Source organism: Carex rostrata, chromosome 8 (assembly GCF_964058835.1).
Source record: "Carex rostrata chromosome 8, lpCarRost1.2, whole genome shotgun sequence".
Taxonomy (NCBI): domain Eukaryota; kingdom Viridiplantae; phylum Streptophyta; class Magnoliopsida; order Poales; family Cyperaceae; genus Carex; species Carex rostrata.
Genome location: NC_135925.1, coordinates 6,650,927 through 6,661,621, shown reverse-complemented (window position 1 = coordinate 6,661,621; position 10,695 = coordinate 6,650,927). Strand labels below are relative to the sequence as shown.

The following is a 10,695-nucleotide window of genomic DNA, read 5'->3' as shown; positions in this document are numbered from 1 at the left end:
AAAAATAAAGCCGCATATTGACTTAGCGGTCTAGATAGATGTGAAAATCTCTCGAGTGTTTTGGTATTTTTTTTATTTTTTATTATGGTATAAATAAAAATTCGGGCCTAATTCATTCTTCTGCCGGGGAAATAATTTTGACGAGAAATGAAAAAAAATGATGAATTGCTGTAATATTAAAGGCCCGTTTATAGGGCCTATCTTTAAATATATATATATATATATAGGCGTGTCGTGTTTTATAAACAACAAAATTAGATGCCTTGGTTTTGAAGGCCTGGCCTAGTGAAACTTTTTTTTTCATCAAGACCGATTGCTGCCAATTTGTTGTTTAAGGGATCAAATATTCCAAAATTGTTGGATCATTTGTTTAGAATGGAAGGTACATCCGAGTGGCCATGGATCCGGATATCTTAAAGTAACTTAAAATTTTAGTATGGATCTGGACCGTTCGATGAAAATCCGGACCAAATCGGTCCAAAATTATAATTGGAAGGCACTTCTAATATTTGTACAAATTGTAACCGGACGGTTAGATTCTAAACTAAAAATTTTGTATTAGTTCAAGGGATCCAAATTTAGTTATCCGAAGTAGCTCTTTTATTTTTTTTGGAACTCCGTTAACAATTTTGGCTGTTTTTTTTTTTCTATTATTTGTAAATGCTTGATATTTGCGCTTTATATATATATCTGGATTATTCTTTGGTGTAAGTTTTTCTTAGGATTCAATAAAATAAATGCCTTATATTCTTTTGGTAAAAAATGTCTATTCAACTCTCAATATGTACGTCGTTGCTAGCTAGCTAGGTGCAACAAAATAGTACCAAAATGAGATTATTCTAATTTTACCTACGAGTTTTTCTCAAAAAAAAAAAAGATTACTCTAATTTAGTATTAGTTAATTCTAATAATTTGATCCTATGACAACAGATCTCATGTTAATGAATTAATAAGGAAATTAACCAGAGCGGTCCGCCACATATTTTTCCTTTCATGGGATGCACATTTTAACTGGGCAGTATTTTACTTGTGCAGTGCAAGAATCATGCGCAAGACTGTTTTGAGCTATATTATAGTGCACTGCATGAAGTAAAAACCGCCCTTTCAAAATATGTACTCCTTTCATGCATATATATGAGTTTTTTTTTTTTTTTTTTTCTGACTTAATAACTATCCTTTGTGAACTCACTTCTGAACATTCTTTGTAAAATTTCACGTACCTCAAATTGCACACATGTTAATTATTGTGTCGATGTACATTTATTTATTTCAATTAGGATATAACCATAATAGTTGTCACATGGTTTTAAATTTAATTGTCTTGATTTTTAAGACTTATTTTTCAAACTCCTTAAATATTCACTTGAACATTGCTTAATATAGTCTTTAGTATTATATCAATGTACACTTCACTATTGGGGCAATATACTATTTTTTTATTCATCAGTTTATTAAAAAAAAGTAAATTAAAAATAATTAGGAATTGAATTGCAGACTTAGTGCAGTAGTGTGAGCTCTGGTCTTTTATGGAGAGACACAAGTTCAATTATAGAGAAAACTAATATCTAAAAGATACTAGTGTTTATAGAATCTTTAATAAAATAAATAATTTGAAATTGTTTATTAAGTAATAGTTTGAAGGCTACATATAATAGATGTTTTTCATTGAAAGTAAATTTTTGTTGTGGGTTTCTTTTTCCGTCCATACAATTTAGATAATTTTTTCAATTTCCTCCACGATCGTATTCACATTGTATCCATAGCAATAATATAGGAAGATTGTGCTATGGTCCTTACTAATTATATGATCCTTCTTTTTCAGTCTCCGTACTTATCTCCACGAGTAGAACTAGGGTGCTCTTAAGCTCACCAAAGTTCTGGTGAGCTTAACTCTAAAACTCATCAAATCGATTTCAAATGACGAATCCGAACCATTGAAACCCGCCTACCTTACATGTGATGCATCTACATGTGAAATTTTTTTAAATATTCTAATTAATTTAGTATAAAGTCAAGCGGTCAAAATTAGAAGGTTAATAAATTAATTTTAGTGCATTCATTTTTGAATGTTTTTTGACCGCTTGACTTTATACTAAATTAATTCGAATGTTTAAAAATTTCACATGTAGATGCATCACACGTAAGGTAGGCGGGTTTCAACGGTTTGGATTCGTCATTTGAAATTGATTTGATGAGTTTTAGAGTTAAGCTCACCAAAACTTTAGTGAGCTTAAGAGCACCCTAGTTCTACTATATTAATACTTACAAACTAAGATATTAATACTTGCATGTGTAACTTGATATGATCATTTCTTTTTTCAGTCCCCAACAGTCCCCGCGTCAACCTTCGATCCTCTAATGAAGTAGTAGGGACCCTGTATCTCTGCATCAACCTTCTCCAATCGTTTCCGCGTCAACATTCTTCTAACAAAACTAAGATATTAATACTTGCATGTGTAACTTGATATGATCATTTCCTTTTCCAGTCCCCAATAGTCCCCGCATCAACCTTCGATCCTCTAATGAAGTAGTAGGGACCATGTATCTCTGCATCAACCTTCTCCAATCGTCTCCGCATCAACATTCTTCTAACAAAAATAGTTGACATCATAAGTATAAATACTTCGGTGCATATGTATAACAGTATAAGTACTTACATAACTTGATATTAATACTTTCAAATGTAATCCAGTGCCATATGTAAAAAGTACTTGCAAGTATATATATATATATATATATAATACTTGCACGACGATGTATAATTACTTGCGTGACGACGTGTTTGAAAGTACGTCATCATGGATCTCATTAATTTGAAAAAGAAAACTGCGTAGAAGACTTTCGTGGTTTTAGATTCGCAAAATTTCTAGGTCACATATCGTCAAAAATATGGACGAGATTGAATGGATAAAAAAAAAACTACCTCTAAAAATATGTATGCCCCCCCCCCCCCCCAATGTAGTTTTGTGGTCCCCACAGGTTTTTATGGTGTATGTACGTTTTGAGAAATTTGATTGGGAAGACAATTATTTATGTAAAAACTATTCATCTCATAAATATATATACTTCCGTGCACAAGTATACATACTTCCGTACAAATTAAGATGTAAATACTTTAGAAAAATAATTTAGCATTTCAATTTTTACGGTCCCCAAAACAATTATAATAGTTAAGATGCCTGTGTGGATACTCATCTTCCTACAATTTAAAACTGAAATGCCCTTTCCATTCCAGCAGTGGAGTAACCTATATATATTTGCAACCGATGATTTCTTGAAACGTCATCATCTCTAATTATGGAGAAAACATGACTAAATAGGTACACAGTATACATACAATTAGGCAATTAGCAGATGGATTGAACAAAAAAGCCTGAGAACCTAATGAACCAGATACAGTATACATATGTACTGATCGAGTCAAAACTAACTTTTCTCTGATAGTATCCAGCTACTAGCTGCTTTGTTTTTGTTTTGCATTGCTACTTTTTCAGCCTTTATTTCAGAAAAGCTATAAATAGGCACACTATATAGCTAGGTCAAATGGTTTCAGATTTTTCTCAAAAAAAAACAAATGGTTTCAGATGTCACGTACAATATGAGCTAGCTAGGCCAACTACATATCCGCTGTCAATTTAATAACTACATAATTTTGTATTTCTAAAAAGAATGACAACAAGGGAAAAAAGTACGGAATATATAATTGTTCAAAATCGTTCATATATAAATTTATTAATGATGTTAGGGTCAAATTAATACATACAAAAAAGTATATACGGAGGTGAATTGTATTAATTGCATTTTAGTACTCTAAATTATATAATAAAATCATGTCTAAGTAATAAAATTTTGAAAATGAAAGGAGGTATAGTGTAGATCCGTCTCTAATTTAAATACTACAGAAATATTAGAAATCAATATAAATATCTTAAAAACTGTCTATATAAGGTTATGGTGATATGCATATATATTAAGAATCAATCCGTAATATGCATATAAAAAATCACTACTTTCGGATGGTTCATAACTATTAGATCAAGTGATTTTCTATCTAGCTATCTAAAATAATTGTAAAAAATCTAAAAAAATATATATATATATATATAATTCAATCTCAACGATTCAGATCAACTCTTTAAAATTTGAAAATAGAGATATATTACCGCATCCCCACTCATAATTTGTTCCTAATTAGTGCTGCCAATTTGGGTATTTTGTATGTGCAAATCCAGAGGAATAGTTGAATTAAGGTTATTCTTTATTTTGTCTTTTCATGTTTCCTTTAGATCTGATTGCAGAACTGTAAGGCATATGCATGGTCAACTCAGAAAGTGCACTGATCTTGGGAAGCAACATCAAGGAAAAGAACCAGCTTTATATTTCCTTTCTTCAGGTGCCGTGCCAGGACAAACACACACAACTCTCCTATATTTTCCTCCCATGCATTTTATTTACCACTTGGAACCCTAGCTCTTCAAATTTCAAGACATCCCGCTTTCCTCTCCATTTCTCTTTTCTTGTTCAACTCTGCATGCTAAATTATATACCAACTTCAATTTATTGAACAATAACCGCATGGATTATAATACTTAGTTAAGTGCTGTTATCATGTTATGTAATCTGTGCCAAAAACATTTACAAGTTAAAGCATATAACAAGAGCTTAAGCGAATAAAACAAATATACTATATCTAAAGTGCAAGATATGTTATGATAAAATATCAAAGTAAATTAATTATAGGTAGCGCGACAATGTCTTACTAATTAAGTTGACATCTAAGGTCATTTCTAAAATAATACTCATGTAACCAATCACCATTTTTTTTTTATATATTTTTAAGCTTTTATCTTGAGAAAATATATATTATTACGATTTACTTTTTTGGCGAGAAAATTTATGTTCTAAATATCATAAATTGAGTTCTTTTTACTATTAGGTACGTAGGGAGAAAATTTACGAACCATAAAAATTTGAAATTCGTGGATTATATTGGACGACTCGGATCAATTTGTACAGCACCTTAATATATAATTCTTTAATTTGCATGTAATATTCAATTTCTATGTGCATTTCTCATCATCTATATTTGCTTCTTATAACATTTTCAAATATTTTAAACTAGTGCATCATCTTCGGATTGAACTTGTATTGGCGCCAACTGGTTATTAATTAATGTATGGCACACTTCCATTGTGTAGAGAAATGGATGGAATATGAGGAGAAACAAAACAGGCCTCTCTCTTTGACATCTCTGAGCAAAGAGTTCCAACAAGGTAAGACCAAAAAAACCCAAGGCTGATCCACTTCTCAAAGCTCTTTCTCTCTCTGTACCGGTCTTTCTCTCACTTAGCCAGGCCAAGCCGAGCCCACCCAAGCACAACAGGTTAAAACACATCCTAATCCGAGTCATGAGAGAGAAACCTAGAGAGAGACTGAAGCATCAAGCATGCGAATTCCTGTCAGGATAGAGGGGGCGTGAGGCGATAAAGAGAGAAGGCAAAAAAAATGAAAAGAATGCCCCCCTAGAGAGCGTGAATAGCATGCAAACAGGGAGAAACCAACCAACAAGAGAATCGACTCTCTGTGTCTTACAAACTATAGTGAAGCGTGTAACGGGTCATAAACTCTCGTACGATATACCAAAGTTCCTATTATTAATTGTAGACACATCCATATTAACTTATCAATTTGTTTAATATTTTATTCTAGCTAGTTCTTATACATGTGCTTAAACTTGATTATGAAATGTTTTATATATCAGTATGAAAAAAAATAAAAGGCAGGAGGCCCCTATACAAGGACTCGTTACATGAATACAATATATAATTGTGACACTGAAAAAAAGCAAAAGGTGCTGGAGGTAAAAGAGCGTGATCTTTGACCGCCAGTCATATGCACCACACGGAGGACTACGGCCCAAACATGTAACTCCAATTTCACAAAAAAATATTAAAATATTAACAATAAATAAAAACTAAATTATTGCAGCAATTCAATCGAGTACGAGAAACCGAATTTACGCAGTTATTGGACCGATTTAAGCTAACTTAAATGATATATCCTTAATTGCAAATACAATTTTACTTAAAAAAGAAAAGGGAAAAAAATAGTACTTATAATTAAAGATGTATATAAGCAAAAAAATAATATATAGAAGTATATAAATGATCACAACAATATAGAATGGATTCGGTTTGACACGAGCAGCGAGGGGGACCAATAAAGCGCGGCCGGAGCTTTCTTGATTCGAGTATTAGTTTGCTTTTATATTCAGGTTTCGGTCCAATGATTAACAACGACATTTTTTTTTTAGTTCATCAATGACTAATAATGAGCTGATCCGTGTCAAGGGCCGTGGACATTCATTAAAATATATACAATAGGAAAATAGGTTCATATGTAGTGATAGCACACAAAGCCAGATTTGAGATTTGAGAATTGTTATCGAATTTTGTTGTGATTTCTTTTTGTAAAATTTCTTATATGTTTTCCGCTATTATATATAAATGTTGAAATTACATATCCAAAGTCCTATTAAATTTGTAAACAGGATTCAAATGGAATTATTTTCTTGTGCCTTTATTTTTAAAACGTTAATAACTTAAATTTCAAAATAAAATTGTTCGATTGCTTTATATCATTTTTTCTATACAAATTTACATGTTATGATATTTTAACTCTGCTTTGATTGTTTCATAAGCTTCGAGAAATATATTGCTGTGGATAATTTATGACGTGTATAATTCATGAACGTTAATTTTCAACTTATTGATTCAATAAAAACTAAATAAAAAATAATAATTTTATATATATACATGTAGAGAAAAACCTACACATCACATCCAACTATTTAGTTTTGACATAGACGATTTAGAATTTTTTTTTATTAGAAAATAAAAAATAAAGGCAAAACAGAGACAAAAAAAAAATGTGACCCTCCTAGCATTTATTATAAAAAAACTAATTATAGGTTCTGCTCTCAAATTTAAAAAGACCAATTGTAATCCATTAAATCCACAAATAATCAATACGGCATTTAATACTCATTGAGTTTCTATATTTGCTATACGAAGAGAACATATATATCATAGCGAAATTAATTATTCTCATTTATATTGTTGGAAATATAAGTTAAAAATTCAAAAAATATTACTGGAGTTGACGATAAAAGAGTTATTTCTTAGGGGTGTCAACGGTATCGTCGGGTGGGGATATTTTCATATCCGTATCCATTATAATAAAGAAAAAATATTTATCTTTACCCGTATTTTCAAATATGGTACGGGTCGGGTAAACGGATAAAAAAGTGTCATTAACATTTCGATTTGTATTTTCTATAAAATATTTTTCAAAATAAGAAAAAAATAATGATGAATACAACTAATTTGTATTATGAAAATTTAATAAAATACAAAAACTTTATTGTATCGTGTGTCATCTTCATACAAATATATATATATATATATATATATAATTTTATTTTTAAAAAATTATCTTATACGAAAACGGGTAAGATAACGAAAAAAAATCATTACCCTTACCCGTACCCGATTAGCTAACGGAAAAAAAATCTTACCCTTACCCGTGTTTTCGGATACGATACGGGTCGGGTAAACAGATAAAAGGGTGCCATTGACACCCCTATTATTTCTTCGCACATTAGTCAAACTGAATTAAATGCAAGATATTTAGAAAACGCAATAGAAGTTTGACAATTAATTAAAATATAATCATGTAACTTAACGTCAGATCTCCTAATATTATTACATATATAATGTTTGTCAAAATAAATGAAAGTGATTTGATTTTCAAAACAAAAATTTACATTAAATTTAATAATGTAATAAAGGTTCTTAATCCAATTAAATTTAATACATATATATGCATGGTCTTGAACTTCTGTTGTAGTATAAACTTTAGGAGGTTCAATTACGATATTAAGTTTTGTGCAAAATACAAAATGCAAGTAAGAAATTTGAACAATATATATAATCAATCTTGTTGTACTGTACATGACAATAGTTGCTAGCGCGCACACAGAAACACGTACACACATCACTATTGGTTATTTTTCAAAATTGTCGTGTAGAAGACCTAGAGAGAAAAAAAGTGAATGCACTAATTAACTTTAATTCAAAGCAATCAAGTCGATCGGTGCATTCTTTTTAGGCTTTCGAGTGTTGTTATTGTTAGAATTTTTTGTTGAGAAAAACTCAAAATTTCTTATATGTATATTTTTAATATCTTTACATAATTAATTTGCACATCTGTATGTACATCCATTATATGTGCTATATAACAAGATGATGAATTGTTCGAATTGGTTATTTGAGTTCTGAATTTTGTGAGGATTTGCAGCAATTTAAAGCATAAAATTGTTTGATTTTAGAACACTTATCATAATTTATTCGTACAACACATATTTTTACTGGAGTACAGTACTGAAGGAAAAAAGAGGAAAAGAAAATGAAGAGCGCACTATGCATGTTCATTCATGAATAGAATGTGCCGATTTTTGTAGTCTCTCTGTTGATCTAATTCACAATTCATTCTAATATTCTATTCTACATGCTAATGAATTTTTAAACACCGAAGCTAGTAGTCATGCAAAAAAATCACAACTGTTTTGTCATGGGTTTCATACGTAATGTCTAATTAAAATAATAACACGATGCCTCATCAGATTAGTAACAATCCAAGATTATACAAAAAATTGAAATATCTTCCTTTTTCTTTAGTTTCTTTTTATTACTTGGGAGAGCAGTAGTTAGGTAACGGCGTGAGAGGGATTTAATCACTAAGGTACCTCATTTTACCAGTTTAAATCAAATCCGTTCGTTATATACAAACACAAATCTTAAAGGATTTGAATACGTTACAGATTGAAACACAAAGGGTGCATTACTACAGAGGAACAGACTGGGATTGAGGAAGGGCGAGGGAAAGGTGGGTAAAAGGTGAAACGGCGGCGCGTAGGACGTTATGCTGTCGGTCTGTCTGTCTGTCGCTCGCGCGTGACGGCCGTTCCCTATTCCCCATCTCCCCGTTGTCTCCTCTCCCGTTTTCTCAACCCCCTCCGTACCCCGTACTCCTCTTCTTTCCCCTCCTATACTCCTCTGCAATTCTTCTACAATCATTTCGTTTTCCTTCCTTCATTCGCCAGGATTTAACAGCGCAAACTTTGATGTTTCGTTAATTAATTAGATAATACTCTTGCCTTGGAGCTAGCATTCCAGAGAACACAAGAATAGTATCCGACTCACTTATTCTCTCTCTCACGTATAAGGGTTTAGGGTCGCTCAGAGATTGCCGGGTTCGATCCTGCACAACTCTACTGCTCCCAGCCCTGCCAAAAGCTACACCTTCCCCCCATTTTTCCCTTTTGACCTCCGTCCCCCACTTCTCCTCCCATTCCCTCTCCTCTTCCCTTTATATATTATCCCCGTGACCCCGTTGTCCCTTAACCCTAAACAATTAATATACTCGATCACTATAAATTTCTTCCTTGTAGAGTCTCTTTGTACAATTGTATCTTCTTCTTCTATCTAGCTACGCTCTAGAGTCTTTTAGAAACAGCCGAAGATGAGGATGGTAGAAGAGGACAGAGAGGAATTGATAATGGCATACGAGAGGGTTGCCCGCATGGCGAGCAACAATGCTGTAGTTGTCTTCAGCGTGAGTGGCTGTTGCATGTGCCACGTGGTCAAGCAGCTCCTCCTCGGCCTCGGTGTGGGGCCAACAGTGTATGAGCTGGACCAGGAGCGTGGGGGCCGTGAGATCCAGGCGGTGCTCTCACAACTCCTATCAGCCTCTCCAGTCATGTCAGGACCTCATGGAGTCGTACCGGTGGTGTTCATTGGAGGCAAACTGCTCGGTGGGGTGGATAAAGTTATGGCGTGCCACATCAACGGGTCTCTGGTGCCATTGCTCAAGCAAGCTGGTGCTCTCTGGCTTTAGACTTCCCAAGTTTTTAGTAGTATGTGGTTGCAGTCTTGCATGGCTCTGCAAGGTGATCATAACTTGTTTAGATTTCATATCAATCGTGGTGTTTTGTATATAGTGTTGTGGGGTAATAGTTCTAACAAATTTGGAACAAGGAATTAGAGGTAGCAAGGTACTAGCCGTTTTTTTTCCTATGCTGTAATGGAGCACTGGGGTGATCACAAAATGTGAACTTTAGATAACATTTTGCTTTGAATGTTTCAACTTTAATTACATTATGTTTTTATCGTGTACTAGACTTCAAAAAAAATATAATGAGAAGCAACTATTACTAACAAAAACAAATTACTCACAGAGAATTGTCTTATTTGTTTTTTTTTTCCTTTCAATTTAGTTTCCATATAGTTCCCACTGCGCCTCAATTGTTTGCCTCTCAAGAAAAAGATATTGCAACACCTATAATTATTTTTATTATATGAATGTGTCTTTCCTGAGCTCTAATTAATGTAAATGCGGCAATTACCTATGTTTAAACTTCATAACTGAATAACTGATCAATAATATAATTAAGTTCATATATAAGCTCCTTGGCAGAGACGTGCGCACATCAATCTATTATTTATAGAATTGTTTGTGTTAAGGAAACATGCATAATCTCTGGCTTGTTGACTTCTGACTGATGTGTTCACTGTTTTGAATCTACTTTGCTAGTTACTGTGCTTTGATTTGACGTTTATATTTTATATTGTATAC

The 10,695-nt window shown here is 32.6% G+C and overlaps 1 protein-coding gene across 1 annotated transcript; it reads left to right on the top strand.

The window, feature by feature from the left end:
• The first annotated feature begins 9,618 nt into the window (after positions 1-9,618).
• Positions 9,619-10,151, top strand: LOC144558651 (glutaredoxin-C9-like). Its single transcript, XM_078307500.1, has one exon. The coding sequence runs from the start codon at positions 9,619-9,621 to the stop codon at positions 9,955-9,957; it is 339 nt and encodes a 112-aa protein (XP_078163626.1). The 3' UTR covers positions 9,958-10,151.
• Positions 10,152-10,695: the final 544 nt, after the last annotated feature.